The sequence below is a fragment of the Panthera leo genome, chromosome D3 (genome assembly GCF_018350215.1).
Source record: "Panthera leo isolate Ple1 chromosome D3, P.leo_Ple1_pat1.1, whole genome shotgun sequence".
Taxonomy (NCBI): domain Eukaryota; kingdom Metazoa; phylum Chordata; class Mammalia; order Carnivora; family Felidae; genus Panthera; species Panthera leo.
In genome coordinates, this window is record NC_056690.1 from 14,014,458 (window position 1) to 14,032,689 (window position 18,232).

The window sequence follows — 18,232 nt, forward strand, 5'->3', positions numbered from 1 at the left end:
ATACTCGTGTTAACTCACATAAGCCTCACAACGCTGGGAGGCAGGTGCTAGAGGGACAATCATCGTACTTATTCTACAGCTGGGGAAGTGGAGGTTCAGAGACGTTAAGCGGCCTGCCTGTAGCCTCACAGCTTGCATGTGGTAGCTAGAACTTGACTCCGGGTCCGTCGACGTGCTCTCCCTCCTGGAGCGTGTTCCTGGAAGAACTTTCTAGGTTGGATGAGGCCAGCTCTGCTCTCCCTCTCTTGGCAGCAGGGGCCCCCGGGGAGGCAGCTGGGAATTCAAACCCGAGTTGTCCCACAGCTTGTATCCCCGGCTCTCAATTCCTTCTGCTGCTGCAGGAGTTGAATGTTCCCTGCCCCACTCAGAAGAGATCTTGTTTGGCAAAAGCGCTTTGTCAAGTGTGCTTTAGCAGTCCCAGGTACCGAGGAGCTGCTGTGCTGTGCGTGTGTGCAACACAGCATAAGCTTTGGGTTCTCACCTCGGGTTGGGCCAATTAGTTCAGCCCCTGGCACCCAGCTTCCTCATCTCGCAAATGGAATTGGGACGTTGTAGGGATCGGTGAGACATAGCTAAGTACTTTCTGGCTTGGGCACAGAGCTCAATACGCAGAGCCCTAGTTGTATGTGCCTACGCATACGTGTACCTGTGTGTGCGTGTACGTGTGTATCTGTTTATTAACCCCACCATATTCACCCTGGGGGAGAAAACTCATCTCTGTCTGGCTGGAACAATACTGGGCCAGGCTACGATAATTTGCATTACGGCCCAGCAAACATTCACTTCCCTCCCCCACTCCCCTCCTCCTCTGGGTGAAGTTCGCCGCCCCGTCCTGTTGAGAAGCTGGGTCATAGGACTTGCTTGCGCTTTTCTGCGCTGGTGTCCTGCTGTAGGATGAACGTGCCCCAGGAAACTTCTCCTTCAGCCCGGGTCCTGAAACTGGGAGACAGGTGAAGCACACTTGAAGTTGACCAGAAGCCTACAGAGGAGACTTAGTTAAGCCTTCCAAGACCTACAGACCCAGGAGCATGAGAATAAATGCTAGTTGTTGTAAGCCATGGAGTTTTGGGGAAATTTGTTACATACCATCACTGTGGCAATAGCTGACTAATATACTGTGTCACGTCTCAAGATTCCTTCTGTACAACAAACAACAACAGAATTCATATCTGTTTTAGCGGCAGTGTGATGCAGATTCTCAAATTCTTTATTGGCATAAATAATTCAGACAATTGGATTCTCACTAAACATTGCACTAAACACAAGAAACAATAGGCTTGCCGGTGCAGAGGCTCACAACTTGTCCAACAGCCCAAATTAGAAATACTTTTTTGAGAAGTGTAGAAAACTTTATAAATGATTCTGTACAAATATACACAGTGGACCCTCCATCCATCTGGCCTTCCTTTCCTGGATGGCATCTGAATTGACTGTTCTTTCCCAGCAGCGAGATGTTGGCAATGAGTAAGAGAGAGACAGAGACTGAGACAGACAAAGATAGAAAGGGAAGAAAAGAAGTGGCCCCAAAAGGAAAACATGAAACCAACTTCTTACATTAACCCATTCAGCAACAGTCCGCACAAACATGGAGAAAACAATATGGGCCATTGGTCCGTGTTGGTCTGTACAAGAATTCATCTTATATATATATATATATATATGTATATATATATACACACATATATATATAATATATATATAATATATATGTATAATATTTATAGGTATATATACTTTTTGTATAGAAAAGGTAACATCATAGTTTACATAGAGAGAAAGCCTTTTTACAACTGAGAATTTTCCTAAGGTCAATAACTTTGATAGTAATCAACCAAATGAATCATGCGGTAAAGTTCACAGAGAGGACCCCGGTGCAAGGTCAAAGCACAGGGAGAGAGAAACGAGGAGCTCAGGGTGGGACTTGATGGCCCAAGTTTGGGATGTCCTCAGCCTTGGCCCTGTCATGGGCAAGGGTGCTCACTGCGCGTGACCAGACTCATCTGGCCCCCAGTGAATGCCCTTGGCCTCCATCTTGGGGCCTTGGAGGGGACTGGTCTTGCTGACTCCACAGCAGCTGGAAGGTGTTGTAGGAGACTTGGCCACCCCTCCCCATGTCCACCAGTGCATCAGTGCTTAAGAAAATGGATGACACCCACCACCTCGCCATTCCATTCCTCAGTTGTTTTTTTTTTCAGGAACATTTCCCTAGAGGTGGAGCTCCCGGGGACGTTTCAGTTGGGGTACTGAGAAGAGAAACCACATTTACTGAGCACCTACTGTGTGCCAGGTACTGTGCAATGCGATTGACATCCATTATTTCATTTACTCCCTCCAACAGCCTTGAGGGTTAGGGATATGCTAAGTGCTAGCAGGCTGCATGGAGCTTAGAAAACTCCAAGGAATATTTTGGGGGAAGTGCTGGCATTGAAAAATTGACGGTGAGGTCGTTATCCACAACAGGGAGTTGCTTAAGAAATGCATGTTGCGTCAAGTTGAAGCAGAGAAGCAAGCCCTGAAAATTTACAGCAACCACACACACATGCCGTGGGAGGTCCTATGGTCAGCAAAGAAGCTACGTTTCCTATCCTTCAAGCCCTGACATACATTTATAAGGACAGTAAGACACAACATCCCACCAAGAGGGTTGATACATTCTCTCCCATACTTTCTGATCTGGCCTGTGGCCACTATGATCCCCAGGTCTTCTTCAGCCACTCTGTAACCAACCAGTATTTTGCCCATCATACCTGTTATGTTCAGTTGGAAAACCTTAGGGTAGGGTCTTTCCATCAGTAAATTTCCATGTTCGTGCATGTCCTTGACCTCAACACTCCAGTGGCCTATGCACAGAGTGATACAAACCCTCCAGAAAAGAGGCCATGGTGAGACAGCTTTCTGGTGTGGCAAGACGGATGTGCGGGGCTCAGAGAGATCAGAGACACAGGTCACAAGAAGAGGTAGAAGGACTGTGAAGAGGAAGCAAAGACAGGGAAGGAAATGCCTTAGAGGAAGGGCTGATCACCAACCCATCCACAGCAGAGAGGCCTAGGGTCTGAAGGGCCCAATAAAGGAGCGATAAGAAACGGAGACAACGTGTGTGGGCAGATAGGAACACAGAGGGAGGCCCACAGGGCCAGAGAGAGATGCAGAGAGAATGTGAGGCAGCCTAAGTATGGCCTGACTCTAGCAAGTACAAAACCCTCCCGGGACATTGTCTTCTCTGGGATGCTAAGGCCAATCGCTGGGACCAGGACATGGGAGAAGTCGAGGTCTCTGTGTGTGAGCCAGGGCGCCTTCTGTTCAGGGATGGGGTCTCCCCGGACCCGATGCCATGCTTGGGGGAAAGCAGGTGAGAAAGAACAAGTGCTCAGGGTCAGGGCTGTTCCTTCTATCTGGCACACTGTTCCCTGCCTCCCACACCCACCCTCAAGGCAGGGTTCAGAAGTCCTCTGCTTTTGAGAAGACTTCCTCGAGGGCCCTTGTTGGGGTTGGGTGCTCCTCTGGGGCCTCGGGACATCTCTCAGGACTTGTCTACCTGCTCCTCTGGACTCAGGTTCCCTGAAGGCAGCCACCCTTACCACTGTTCTTCCCCATTTTTCCAGGAGCACAGGAGGCACTTACTAAATATTTACTGAACAAGTACATGACTTTCAGTCTTAGGGACTGACGGGAAAAGGGTTGCTGGATGCTGGGGGTCAGCGGAGGGTGTAATGAGTGTGGCTGGGGACACCAGCCTTGCAAATATGGGGAAGACTGTTCTAGAACCCTTCAGAAGCTCAAATGGTGGCATTTACAATCCACCAATAGGCCAAGAAGTTGGAGCTCCAGTGGTGCTAGAGGGACACGGCGGCAGTGCCTTCTGGAATGTGGGACTGACAGGGGGAGCCCATGGGGAGCAAAGGCTCCCAGCTGGACCACAGCTTGGCAGTGGGGGGTCGGAGGCTCTCAGTGACCGAATGCCTGACCGCCATCCCGCCATTTGGGCTTCCGGCCTCTGTGTGCCAAGGCCTGGGGCCTTCCGAGGGTTTATTCCTGACAGCAAGGTCGGGAGGTACGTGTGGGCTGGGAGGGGAAAAACACTCTCTGGGTCAGGGAGCACAGAGGCCCCCCCCTCCCCCCACCCAGGGGAGGGCTTCTTAGGAAGGGGGAGGAAGGAGCCAGAAAAGACTCTGGGCGTCTCACAGCTGTGCTCGGGCCTGGCCCAAGGTAGCCCACGGTGGCCCCGCCCCTCCCTTAGTGCCCAGTCCAGCCAGGCACGGCCCAGCTGGCTGCCCAGGGTTTGCAGGGCGCTGGCCAGCGCTCCGTAGGAGGCTGGTTGGGAGGCCAGTGGGCCAGGGTGGGAGCCTCGCTGGGGCTGGACCAGTACATGAGGGTAGCCTGGTGTCTACACTGTAGCTACGTAGCAGTTACTTGAACTTACACGAGTTCATATGTACCCATTTGATAATTATTATTATTATTATTATTAGCAACACAGATAGAAAAATAAACAAAGGAAAATGGCTACAATCTTGGATGACCAATGCATTGCATTAATTGTCCAAGACTGGGAACGGGACCCCAGTCGACTCAGCATCCTTCTTGGAAGGTGCTTGGCTGAGTATCCCCAGCTCCCAGAGCAGCTTTCCCAGCCCTGGTCCTTTGTGACGCCCAGCTGCCCCACAGCCCCACTGCCTGGTCCCGGGTCTGCTGGCGTCTGTGAGATCCGCTTCTAGGGTGGAGCCCCAGGCCCTACCGGGCTCGTCCACGCCCACCGCCTGCCCATGCCCACGTCAGCCACGGGGGACGGGTCCAGCCGCCGCCTCTTGACCATACCATCCACTTTACTGCCTTGTCTCCTGTGCCATGGTCACTCAAGGAGCTTCCTCCTCTGGTTTTCCCGTCTCCCTCTGTCAGGGCTCCTTTTCTCTCTCCCGTGAGGCTGCAGATGGCAGCCGCCTGATCTGGACCCTACTGATTTGGCCAAGGAGACGACACGCTCAAGACCGCACGCCGTGGCTCAGACCAGCGAAGATCAGATGGCGACACAGTGTTCCGGAAAACCCCCCGGTGCTTTGCCACTGCCCTCAGAAGACTTCTGAGACCCTCCCCAGCCTGGATGTTCCAACTCTCCGGCCCCCACGTCCCCGGTGCCACTCATCTGCTGTCCACCCCGCTCGCCAGCCCTGGCCTCCGTCCCCCCCGGTGGTCTTCGTGCTTGCAGCTTCTTCTGTCTAGAACGGTGGCTCTTGGGGCGCCCGGGTGGCTCAGTCATTTAAGTGTCTGACTTCAGCTCAGGTCATGATCTCATGCTCTGTGGGTTCGAGGCCTGCGTCGGGCCCTGTGCTGACAGCTCAGAGCCTGGAGCCTGCTTCCGATTCTGTGTCTCCCTCTCTCTCTGCCCCTCCCCTGCTCACACTCTGTCTCTCTCTCAAAAATAAATAAAAAACATAAAAAAAAAAAAAAGAATGACTTTGTTTCACTCACGACTGAATGCCCAGGGCCCAAGATGCAGTGATGTTCAATAAATAACCCAATGAACCCACTGCTGAAGAAACAGGCCTGCGGCACTCCCAACGGGCCCGGACGTCGGCATGGGTGTGAAGACGCAAAGACCCCTCTCTGACCTTCACCAGATCATCACTCTCCACTCCAAAAAGGCCTCTCTGTCTATTGCCTGCCTGTGTTTCTTCCTGCTATTCTAGCACCAGGCTTTCCAAAATCCTCACTCCAGCTCTGGAAGTCAGGGTATTTTTAAACGAGAAGAACTCGCCAAGCTGGTGGGTTGCTTTTTGTTTTTTTTTTTTAAGTGTCGAGAAAAGAAAAACTAAGATTTGTTTTTGATCATTAGACTTTCAAATCTAAGAAGGCACGATGCAAATAGCACGTTGGCATAAACAATTGCTGCCCGCTCAATGGAGGGAGGGAGCCTTTCTTCTGAGCTAATTTAAGCTAAATACATGGCAGCTATTTTCTCGTCTCTACTATTGTGTAACTTTCTCCTCGGCTCACGGTCCGGGGGGAGATGCTATCAAGCAGGGGGTGGTGGTGGTGGAGGATAAGAGGAGGAAGGAAATGAAGAGGGAGCGGGTGGAAAGCACTCTCAAGCCACCGAGCCATCGCAGCCGTTTCGGGAGCTCAGGAGTAGAGCTGGTGGTCCACTAGGGCCTCAGGGAATTTCACTGGGGTGACAATTTGATTTTGAGCCTTCCTTGCAGGGAAGAAACCAAAAGCAATTGGAGTCGGTTCCTCTTCCTCCCCTCTATATGCAACATCTCTTAACTTCAGAGATGTCTGTATGGAACCACAGAAACTTTGACAAACCGCTCCAAGCACAGCACTTCCTGCTCCCCTGCCTAGCACCATGCACACACACACACACACACACACACACACACACACCATATTTCCTTAAGGTCCCCAGGCCTTCCAGCCCAGCTGTTATGTGGTAGGTGGTAACATTCAGGCCTTGAGGAGAAGCAGTTCCCTGGAAGATAAATGATTTCTCCGCAAGCAGGCAGGTCACCCAATAGGATCATACTACAGGGTCTTAATGACAGAATCTTTCTTTCTGCATTTCCTAAATTTCCTGACCGAAAATGAAAGTCCGCAAGGGCCTTACAGACTGTCACCAGCTACAGCCAAAACTTCAAATGATTGGCCTTCTGGAAGCTTCCAAGGGCTCGGTACTAAACCCACCTCTGCCTCTAAGAAAGGACCAAGGCTGGGAGGCTTTACCTTCCTCCCGGGGCCTGAGCTCTGTCTCCGAAAGGAGAGGTGGCAGGAGATCAGGGATGGTTACTCTGATGCTCTAAGGCTGTATCTGTGCTCAGCAGAAAGGCATGCTGTGATTGATTAGTAATGTCTGCCAAGGGTATAGGAGGGAGCAGTGGTGGCAGGAATGGCACATGTTTGCCCTCCTTGGGCTAGATCACCCTTCTAGATCATTCTAGACATTCATCCCAATAACCTAGTCGAAGATAAAAATTCTGCTGAAGACCCAGCTGACACTCCTCCTCCCCTCGCTGAGGGCAGGACATCCTCTAATATTTCCACATTGGTTTCTGAGCCACGGTATGTTGGGACAGTCCCCAGCACATAGCAAATTCGGCCCCCTCCAGTGAAAGACACAATCAGCTAGAGTTTTCTACTCCGTGCATCCTTGTGCATGAAACCGCCGTCCACATGCATGGAACGGAGGTCTGCCCTCAGCAGGCCTGGGCAGAGCATGTGAGGTGACAGGGGCAAAGTTTTCTGGGACTCAGCGTTTCCCACCAGCATTGAAGGGAAACACAGGAGCATCTGGTGGCCAGTGGCCATCCCCAGCCTCGTCTCTCTGCCCAGATACATCTCATTTACCTTCCACGTTCATCATTCACAGTACCAGTCCCCGGGGAGGCCAACTCTTAGACAGGTGCTTGGTAAATCCTGGTGCTCTTTTCTGTGGGCCAGCACACTGGCCTTCGCCCTCAAAGTACCATGCAAGTAATCAAGGCAAATTCACAGAGGTTAGTCCTGTTGGGTTCAGAAACCAGTCTGGGAGAGCTTGGGAAGAGCAGCCTGCTGTCAGCCTTTTAAAGATTTCAAGCATACAGTAGTGTGGTTAAATGCTCTGGTAAGTCCTGCAACCAAGAAATAAATTTGATTTTGTTTTACGCAAGCATTTCCAATGCAAATTTGTCCCGGGACCCTTCTGATAATGCAACATTATTTCCATCTAGTTTGCTGTGAAATCAAAGGTCTATGGAACATGTTTGGTAAGCTAGGCCATAACCTAGATGAGGCAAACTTCAGGTAGAACCCATTTCCTCCAGCTCAGTCCTCAGTGGGACAGCAGACATCTCAGCCCCACAGAGATGAATCCTTCGTATTCTTGGTATTAAGGAAAGGGACTGTGTGATCCCAATGAGCAGGAAGAGAACCTTTTCCCACCCCTGAGAGGGAGGGGCACTCACTGGTGAGTTTCTTGGGACAGGGGATCACAAAAATGTCCAGTATAAGACAGGCAGAGGGCTGGGCTGATGGCACAGGCTGCTCACAGCAGGGGAGCTGGAGGGACCCAGGAACCCAGGGACCCAGGGACAGCCGCTGGCAGCCTGTATTCTGGGAGCACAAGTGAGAGCTTCTGTGCAAACTCCCCCGAGGGTCCCCACCCTTTCCTGTACCTTCCTTCAATCGCTTCCTGTTTTCCCTCCCTCTCTCCCGGTTACAAGCTGCACATGACGTCAGAGGCTGGTACAGTAATATCCCGATGGGCAGCTGGGCATAAGCCACTCACAATGGTGATGGGTTGCTGGGCGCGCATGAGTCCAAAGACTCCTGTTTAACATGTTGGCTCTACCACTTAATAGGCTGGCTTCCATCTATTTCCCACAGTTTCTTCACCTGCAGAATGTGCGTAATGGTACCTCGCTCCCAGGACTGTCCCGTCTTGGGGATTCAGGTGGCCTGGGACATAGTAAGTGCTCAGTGAACTGAGGCTCCAAGAGACGGATCACCACTCTTGCCTCTCAGGGCCCAGATGCCCCGGGACACCCGACCAATGGGTCTCTAGGAGTCAAGTGCATTGAACCTGGCAGATCCACTTGGGATGATGTGGGATCCACAGCACGGGCCTGGCTATGGGAATCCCATCGGCGCCGGGCCCTGTCTGTGGATCCGCTCTGCCTTCCCTGCAAGGAAGGGCATCTGGCCCCTTGTGCCCGTGCCTCGCTCTCACCCAGCAACTCTCCCTCTCTGCATCCCGTAGCCTCTACTATGTGCCAGGCAGTAGGCCAGGTGCTAGCACATAGGCGAGTCGAGGCGCTCAGGGTGAAGGCCTCCCACTCACGCTCTGCCTCATTAGAGAATGGCATGGCTGGCAGGACCTCAAGACAGAAGCCAGTCATTCGGGTTGATCGTCAGGAGCAGTGACTGGAGAGGCTCATGGTCCAGCTGGCACGACGCGGGGAGAGTCAGGAAGAACAAGAATCTTCAAGCCCCCAGGTCCCCATGTTCTGAAGCCCAGACTGCATTTGCCTCTCCTTCCCCTCCGAGGTCAGGACTACTCCCTCGCAGGTGCAGGCCGCAGTGGGGCGGCTAGGGGCGACTGGGGCCCAGGGGGCACATCCGCCTGAGCCTGCTCGAAACATCCTCCCTTCACAGGCATGGCCGAAAAAGGCTGCAGCAGGTGCACAGCTCGCCACAGTCTGTTCCTTTGCCACCGGGCAAGAGCATCCACTAAAGCAAGCATTGTGCCAGCAACCCCTTCAGACTGGGCTGAAACGAGTGCATTCGGTGGTCAAGTGACCACCACACCACAGACACGCTGCCCAGCCTCACCTGTGGAGACGAAGTCCGGGACTACAGGACCCAGGGAGGAAGGTGTCGGGTTTGAGAAGAGCCACCTCGGTGTCCTGACCCTCGTGGCCCAGGGATTCTGGGACCTTTGTCCTAGGGGGTCTGCTATGGAGGGACCAAGGTGACCAGTCAAGGCATGGGAGAAAGCTCCTTAGAGGGTGTTAGGGTTGAATCGTGTCCCTGCCACCAAAAAAAAAAAAAAAAAAAAAAAAAAAAAGATATGCTGAGGTCCTAGGCCTTGGTTACCTCAGAATGTGAGCTTACTTGGAAACAGGGTGGTTGAGGGTATAATGAGTTAAGGTGAGGTCAAACTCGAGCGGGATGGTGTCCTTCTATGACACAGCCACGCGAGACAGATGCGCAGCAAGGCCATGTGATGGTGGAGTCAGACGATGGAGGGATCCAGCCGCGGGCCAAGGAATGCTAAAGGCGACCAGCAAACCACCGGGAGTTAACAAGAGGCGGGCAGGAAGGGACACCCTTGCAGGGTGGGGGGATCAGAGCGCGGTCCTGCCGACACCTCGATTTTAGGGTTCCAGCCTCCAGAGCCGTGAGAGAATCCATGACACTCATTTTAAGCTGCCTGGTGTGTGGGCTTTGTTATGGCGGCCCCGGTCAGGAGGGGCCTGGGTGGTGGAATATTTGGAACGAGACCAGTCCTTGGGGGGCAGCTGGGTGAAGGCTGGCAGGGGGTGAGGACAGGGAGGGCAAATCTGGGGACTCCAGGTTGAGAACAGCATGGGAATGAGAGCCAGGAATAGGAGCATTGCCCAGAAGGCCCCTACCATCACGGTCTTAGCAATATCAAGGGTCTTTGTTAGGGACTGAACCGCTCCCCCCACCATAGCACACGCCTCACTGTATGTTCCTGAACTCGTATGTCGAAGCCCTAACCACCAAGGTGGTTGTGCTTGGAGATACGGCCTTTAAAGAGGTGATTAAGATGAAAAAGTCGTAAGGATAGGCTCCCACCCAATCAGACCGGTGTCCTAGAAGAGAGAGACACTGGGGATGTGCGTGCTCAGAGAAAAGGCCACGTGAGCACACAGCTAGAGGCTGAAAGCCAAGGAGGGTGGTCTTAGGAGAAACCATTCTTGCTGATACCTTGGTCTTGGACTTCCGGCCCCCAGAACTGCGAGAAAGAACTTTCTGTTGTCGAAGTCACCCATCTAAGATATTTTGTTATGGCAGGCTGGGCCCAATACAGTCTTAGAACCTGTCCCTCTATCCTCCAAAGCCTGAATTCCCTCTTTATCGTGTATGCCAAGTGGCCTCAATGTCTGCGCATCCCTCTCCAGGGACAGGGAGCTTTCCACCTCCCCAGGTGGCCCACTACATCTTGGGGCAAGCTGTTAGAAAGTTCTTCCCTCACTGGAACAAGTTCTCTGCCCCTGTAACTCCCAGCCTGGTTCCCGTTCTTCTCTTGGGCGCCATATGCTTCTTTGGGAAGACAGTCCCCTAGGGCAGAGGTTGGCAAAAGTCTTCTGTAAAGGTCAAGGTTATAAATATTTTCAGCTTTATGGGCCACACTGCGTCCATTACCAGTAGTCAACTGTGGCGCTGTAGCACAGAAGAAACCGTGGTTCATATGTAAATGAATGGCTGTGGCCCCGTGCCAATACAATTTTGTTGACTGTCATTGACATTTGCATTCTATGGGGTTTTGACGTATCATGAAATCTTCTTCTGGTTTTTCTCCAATTAGAGAAGGTGAAAACTATTTGGCGGGTTGGCCCAGGGCCATAATTTGCCAACCCTGGTTCTAGATTTCTCAAGATAGGGATTGGGCCTGGGCCGAGCATATGCCACCTTGTTCACGTTCCTGTGATGATCAGCCGCTGGTGGTGGTGGGGGGGACAATAATCGTGGGAGGTGATAAAGTCTGGTTTTGAGGGGGTGGGGTGGGAAAGAGGCAGAACCAGGTATCCTAGATACAAGAGTCTAGTCATCAGAGATCAGTCCAAGGTTTCTATGGATCAAGAATCCAGAAAGAGGGGGATGGTTTGTGGCAAGATGGGATTTTTTTTCTCTTTGACCAGCAAAAGGAAAACCAGGGCAAAACAGAATTAAGTAAAGACTTCGAGTCTTCAAGTTCATGCTGTGGAAGGTGACATGGGGATATCCCCACATATGGCCAAGGGGGTTCCCCCGGAAAGGAGTCCCCATTTTAGGAAATACACATGGCCCGGGGAGTTGGATGGAATTTAATGTGCAAATCCACAAGCCCTTCAAAGAAGGCAAAGTCAAGGCTTCCCTGTGAATCTTCACTCTGTGGACCGATGTACTTGGGAAGCTGGTGGGTACAAGGGTTTGCTCAAAGCAGGGCACAGAGATAAACAGCTCACGGCTGGGCATGGGGCACCTGCACACAGCTGTGACCAGCACAGGTGCACACACACAACTCTTGGTTGTGTGGAGTCTACAGAACGAGTCAAGCAATTATGATGTAAAAATACACACACCTCCCTTTTTCTTTCCTCGCAAAAGATTAATGAATATGACCTCCTCCCAATACTTGACTCATGAATAAGATTGAGGTCAGCAGGGAAAGCAGAGGTTTGGTTCCCACTGAATTGAAATGTCTGCAAATTAAAACTGCCCTCTAAACAATTCAAGGTGGTCGCCAGGAGGAGGGGTGGGAGGCGGCAGGGAGGGCTGGATACCTGGGGCAGCCTGGCTGCTGTGGAGACTGAGGAAGGTGGGAGCAAGGTAAGACTGTGGGAGAAGAGGGAGAAATCAAGATCAGGTGACTTGGGGCCCAGGACAGGCCCAGGGAACCCTGTTTTGCTAAGCAGAGAAGGTCCTAGGGAACCAGAAAGGCTGGGGTCTCTGCCTGGATTCCTCACACCTTGTCCTCAATCTTAAGCTGGTGGTCATGAACAGATGGAAAGAGCAGTCTTTGGAGACCCTGCAGGGTCTTGCCAAAGGCTCTGGGTGACCATGTTAGTGAATTCTGGAAATGAGAGCAGAAAGAAGGAGCCAGTTGCTGTCCTGGTGAGCATTTTGGCTTCGGGGTAGATGCGTCCTGCCCGCTTCCTCCCTTCCTCATTTCCTTTCCTGCGCTCAGGTCCACGACAAAGACTGGGGTGCACAGACCCCAAAGTCCTGGTTGGATTAAACAGAAGCCAGGGTTGGACTTCAGGCCTTGGAGGGGCCGCTGGGCAGAGCCCAGGCAGGTTCACACCCGTGTCTGGGGTTGGTCTGCCGAGTGGCTTGCTGGGATTTGTGCCAGCGTGTATAAAACGACCCTAAGATACACAAACGTTGAGCCAAGAGTCACAGAGTTACATACAGAAGCCTCAACAAGAGGACCATCCACTTAGGAACAGCCCACACGGGGGCCTTTAGTCTCCGGTCTTTTGCAGGTGGGAGTCCATTCAGGAAGGCCCCCTGGGAGGCTCGGGGTTTTCCCCTTGGCCAGGGTCTCGGGAAGCATGGCTAGCTCATCATTTTTCCCAGTTTGGAAGCAGGCTTGGCCCCTCAAGCATGAACCAGTCTGGAAATCACCCAAGGTGGGGAAGACCCGCGCATTCCCCTTACACCAGGTGGGATGTTGAATCTATACTCAGGCAAGGTTTTTGAAGTCTTTGGTCCCCTCTCTGAGAGGGGGCCATCGGGATAAGGTAGTGACCAGAAGAAAACCAAGCCTGGGAAGTGCCCGGGGAGTGTGGAGAGGCTATGGGCTGACCCTGGGTATCCTGCCTGCTGGCCAGCTGCCCTGCCACTGCCCTGCTGGGGGACAGATGTCCTTTTGGTGCCAGGTCAGAGGGGCTTTGGGAACAGGAGACACACCCTCGTAAGGAATGGAACGTAAGAACATAGGACCGAGGCCCCCCGCAGGACTCTGCACGCCCGACCTGCTTCCTGGATCTTTCCTATAGAACACGTGGTCCCGAGTGGCTGGGAAAAGCCACCAGCCCAGGAGGGAGCAAGAGGGAGGGATAGAAGGCATGGGCCCTGAGAGAGCGCAGGCAGACCTCTCATGGGGAAACCACTCAGGGCTCCACACCAGGCTGGAGCTGAGAATGAACGTCTATGACCTCCTTCCCCGCCTCCCCAACAGGACTTATTAAGGGTGAAAAGGGGGGATCCTTTGCAAACAGGATGCCATGCATATGCCGTGAAATCCAACATACATATATCAGGGACCCACGTCCATCGCCGTGGTGGACAAACTTAGCTGGTGTAGATGCCAGAACAGGAGGAGGGAGAAGGAATGTCCTAGAACTTCCTCCCCAGACCCCCAGTTCTCAGGGCCCAGGCTTCAGGGGGGTGTCGTGGGCGAAGGTAAGCTGCAAGGAGTCCCCGGAAGTCATCTCGGCCAGGAAGCCACTGTGCTTTTCAAATGGCAGGGGGAAGCATGGGGGCAAGGAGGCCAAAAGGGACGGTGCTCTCCCAGAACAGGCGAAGGCAGCAGAAATGGGAACCACACCCCAGAGAGACCCAGAGCTCAAAAGACATACGAGACTGTTCTGTGTACTTCGGAGCCATATGCAAAGAGGCCGAAACCCATGACAGGCCTGGGGGAACAGATGTTTACACAGGAGCAGTTTAGCCCCCCTGCCCAGGTCTGGGCCCCAAGGCCTCCACGAAGCTGGTGCTTAGCTCCCCACCCCACCCCATCTTTCCAGACAGCACAGCTGGAACCCGCCACCCAGGGACCAAGTCAGCAGAGCGGCGCTCCAGAGCCGGGGCGGCCTGGCTCTCGCTTGTCACAGGGGATCTAGAGCGAACGGCATCGTGCACGGGGACACACATGTACACACAGACCGGTCCTGCGAGCCTGCCCGCGTAGGCCTCGTGCCCTCGTCTCCGTGGCCCAGGGGCGCTCTGCATTCAGCCTCCAGTTCTCTTCTCCACGTGGCCCCCGGGGCCTCACGGATCAATTCCACGTCTCCCTGGCTGGTCCTGGTAAGTCCTAGCTCAGGGGTCCCCAACCCTGCCCGGGCAGAAGGGCACGGCAGTCTGGGGAGTGGGGAAGCTGCCGACCTCGGTCGTGCAGTGCTCCCAGGCCGGCCGGGGTCGGTACCCTCTGATGGTGAGCCTCTGGCCTCCTGAGCTGGCAGAGCGGGGAAGGAGAGGTGGCTCGGGGGCTGAGGCAGCTGAGTGCTGTCCCTTTGTCCAACGGTCACAGCCTGGAGTGGGGAGAGAAGAAGAGAGAGAGGCAAGAGGTCACATGGACACAGTAGTGTCATCTTTGGTAGATGAGCACCCTCTCGGCGGGCAAGGGGGTCTGAGATGAGCTGTTCCTGTCCCCTGCAAGAAGAGCTGAAGGGACACCCATTTGTACCGAGGTCCTACTACGTACTGGGTTCTGTGCCAAGCACCACAAATACCTGATCTCATTTAAACCCGAGAACAGCCTGCAAGATACACGCCTTGTACCCTTCTTACAGATGAGACAATGGAGGCCGAGAGAGGCTAAGTGTTTTGCCCAGGGGTGCACAGCCAGGAAGCCGCAGGGTCAGGATTTGAACCTAGAACTCCTCCCACTGGATCAGGTAGCCTCTGGACTAGGGAGGGTCACCAGCGTGGGGGCTGGGCTGAGGGCATGTGGTGCTGGAACACCCGCATTCGTGGCACGTGTAGCATGCTCAGTAAGGACTGGAAATAGAGGAAGTGGAGGGGAGACCAGGATCCACACCACAGACTCCTGCTACGGGCAGAGGCTTTGCTGACCACTGTCGAGCCAGGATCTGGGCAAGCACGGCAGATGTTTATGCCCGTTCTCCCAGCACGATTCTGGAAAGGGACCCTGAAGGTACTCTGGTAATCTGCGCCTAGAAGGCAGCAGAGGAGTTAATATCATGGGTTTAGGGTTCAGACCAACTTGGATTCCAAGGCCTGCTTTCCTCCTTACTAGCTGTGTGACCACTGGGAAGGCACTCAGCCTCTCTGTGCTTTGGTTGTCTTACGAGGAAAACAGTAACAGTGGTTGACTCCTAGGTGTGGGCTCTGAACTCCTAGGTGGGGGCTCTGAGGAGTCAGCAAGATAAGGCAGACAGAATGCCTAACACAGTACCTGTTACTAATGTTTTTATAAGCGGTACCCGGGGTGATGGAGATCACGCTGGCGGTCAAGGTGATGACCCAGACCAATGATGTGCGAGGGACCTACAACATTACTGAAAAGAATCGGAAGCAGGGACTCCAACAGATCCATGCACGCCACTGTTACCGCAACATTATTCACAGTAGCCAGGGTGCAAACAAACGAGTCCCCGCCAACAGATGAACAGAGAAACAACACGCGGCCGTGCATCCAACAGAACGGTGCTGAGCCGTAACAAGGAGTGACGTTCCAATACACGCCACACTGTGGACGAACCTTGGAGACATGCTAAGGGAAGACCCCAGACACAAAAGGACAAATATTGTATGATTCCACCTGTCTGAACTACCTAGGGCAGGCGAGTTCATAGGCACAGGGTGCAGGGGAGAGGTTACTGGGGGCCGGGAGGAAGAGGGATCAGGGGTTACTGTTTACGGGGTACAGTTTCTGCTCGGAGGGGGACAAAAGTTTTTGGGGATGGTGGCGGTGGCTACCCAACGCTGTGGATGTAATCAATGTCACTGAATCGTACCCTTAAAAGTGGCTAAAATGGCAAATCCATGTGATATATACCCTACCACAATTTTAAAAATGAGTAACGTAATATACCCAAACGCACTGAGTTGTATATTTTAAGGGGAGAGGATTATACCAGGTGTGGACTCTGGCTCGACAAAGCTGTTTTTTAAAAAAAGAAATACCATCCAAGTCATTGTAAATTTTCTAGTCATATTTTAAAAGGGTAAAAAAAAAAAAAGGTGAACTTAATAGTGTATTTTATTGAACCCACTATATCCCAAACACTGGAATTTCAACGTTATCACCAGTCCTGTGTGTGTTATGGGACAAATTACACTTTTTTTTTTTTAATCCCGAGTCTTCAAGATTTCGTGTGGATTTTACACACTCACAGGACATCCCGTCTTGCCACATTATGAGTGTTCAAGGGCCACATGAGGGGAGTGGCCACTATTGGGCAGCAAAGGTCTGGACCCTCGCTGCTCAAAGGGTGGTCCGCAGACCAGCCACACCAGCATCACCTTGGGGCTTGCTGAAAATACAAGATCTTGGGCCTCACTGCGGACATACAGAATGGGAATCTGCATTTTAAGAAATTCCCTGGATGTTGTGGACGCATATTAAATTTCGAGATGCACCGCTCTGGAATGCAGGCTTGTCCCCAGCCTTTCCTCTAGTTCCCCATGTGCTAACGCATACTGGGATTCTGGAAGCCCCCGCTCCTCAAGCGTGACCCACTGGAGGGGCAAACCCAAGACCCCAGAGGTAAGCCTGGAGTTAGCCGCTCGTATCCGCAACATGCTGGCTGCAGCTGGGACCTCCTGGTTGGTACCCTCCATGGATTACAAAGGCCTGGAAAGGACCCAGATCCTGAGTCTCCTTTGCCAAACCCTCTGCCGATCTGACGCTGACTCAGGAGGCTTCTAGAAGGACTCCAGCATTGACTACACCCACCAGGGTGACCACCTCAAAGCCAGATGAGTGTGACCAAGGGAACCATAAGGGCTGATGTTGTGGGGAGAGAAAATTCCGGATTAGGGAGCTGGAGCCTGACTTGTGTTCCCAACTTCGTTAACAACACCCCCTGCGGATGTGGTTGAGTTTCATGATTCATAGTTCCTCCATACGTAAAAGAAGGCTGGATCAATCTGGAATGGCCAAGGAAAGCATCCCGTGCATTGATTCTGAGTAACTGGCTCAGTAAGTGGCTAGCAGAAGGGCTGAGTGATGGTGGTTGTGCTGTGATAGATTCGCTATGTCTGCCACGGGTGCAGGAATAGGGCACAGACACCACACACATTTGCATCCACCAGGGAGGTAATCCCCAGGACTTTTCTACTTTGACGGTGAGAAGGAAAGAGGACTTCTGTTCCTTTCAGGTCTCGATTCATAGTGTCTTTTTATATTCCCTCTCCCTGAGGGGTTATGATGTGGCCAAGAAAATGGCCATGCTAGGCAATAAACAGAGTAGCAAAGTCAGTAGGGACAGAGGTGGGAATTGCCCTCAGATCTCTGGACCCCCAAACCCAATGTCAGCTATTCCACAAAGGAAAAGCCCTCCACATCCCCCCTCCCCCCGCCCCGACAACCTTCACTCAGTGGATGACCCTAGGGGGAGCAGGTGTGGGGCCACATGGCCTCTTGGGGGGGGGGGGGTCTTCCGGTTCTGAGGAAGTTTCTAGAATGCTCTGTCATCCTCTGAAAAAAAACCCAGTTCCTACCATGCCGATCTGGCCTCTGACCACTCCTGGGACCTCACCTCCTATTTCTCCCCCTCCGACTCACCACGGCCTGGTCGTACCCACTTCCTCTCTGTTCTACCAGCACTGCACGCTCACTCCTGCCTGGAGGGCTCGGATTTTCCACGTGGAGGCCTGGCTTCCCCTCAAGGGCTTTGCTTTTTTAAATTTTTTTTTAATGTTTACTTATTTTTGACACAGAGAGAGAGAGCATGAGCAGAGGAGGGGCAGAGAGAGAGGGAGACACAGAATCTGAAGCAGGCTCCAGGCTCTGAGCTGTCAGCACAGAGCCCGACGTGGGGCTCGAACTCACAAACCGTGAGATCATGACCCGAGCCGAAGTCGGACCCTCAACCGACTGAGCCACCCAGGCGCCCCAAGGGCTTTGTTTTAACAGGACCTCCTCTGAGGGGCATTCCCTGACCCTTCCCTTCCACCCTTCAACACAACTCCATCTGAAATGATGACCCTTTTTAAAACATGTTTACCTGCTTCTTGTGGCTGCTCTAGAATGTAAACCCTATGAGGCCAGGGGCTTATTAGTTTTGTTCACCACTGTATTTGCGTTCTACAATAGAGCCTAGCACATAGTAAGTATTCAATA

At 52.8% G+C, this 18,232-nt stretch overlaps 1 protein-coding gene across 2 annotated transcripts in view; it reads right to left on the reverse strand.

Moving 5' to 3' along the window:
• Positions 1-11,506: 11,506 nt before the first annotated feature.
• KSR2 (kinase suppressor of ras 2) overlaps positions 11,507-18,232 on the reverse strand; it is a 434,193-nt gene continuing 427,467 nt past the window's right edge. For both annotated transcript variants that reach the window (XM_042909856.1, XM_042909854.1), the window contains exon 20: positions 11,507-14,453. In XM_042909856.1, the coding sequence (XP_042765790.1) occupies positions 14,447-14,453 (7 nt within the window). In that variant the 3' untranslated portion in view covers positions 11,507-14,446. The remainder of the gene's footprint in view (positions 14,454-18,232) is intronic.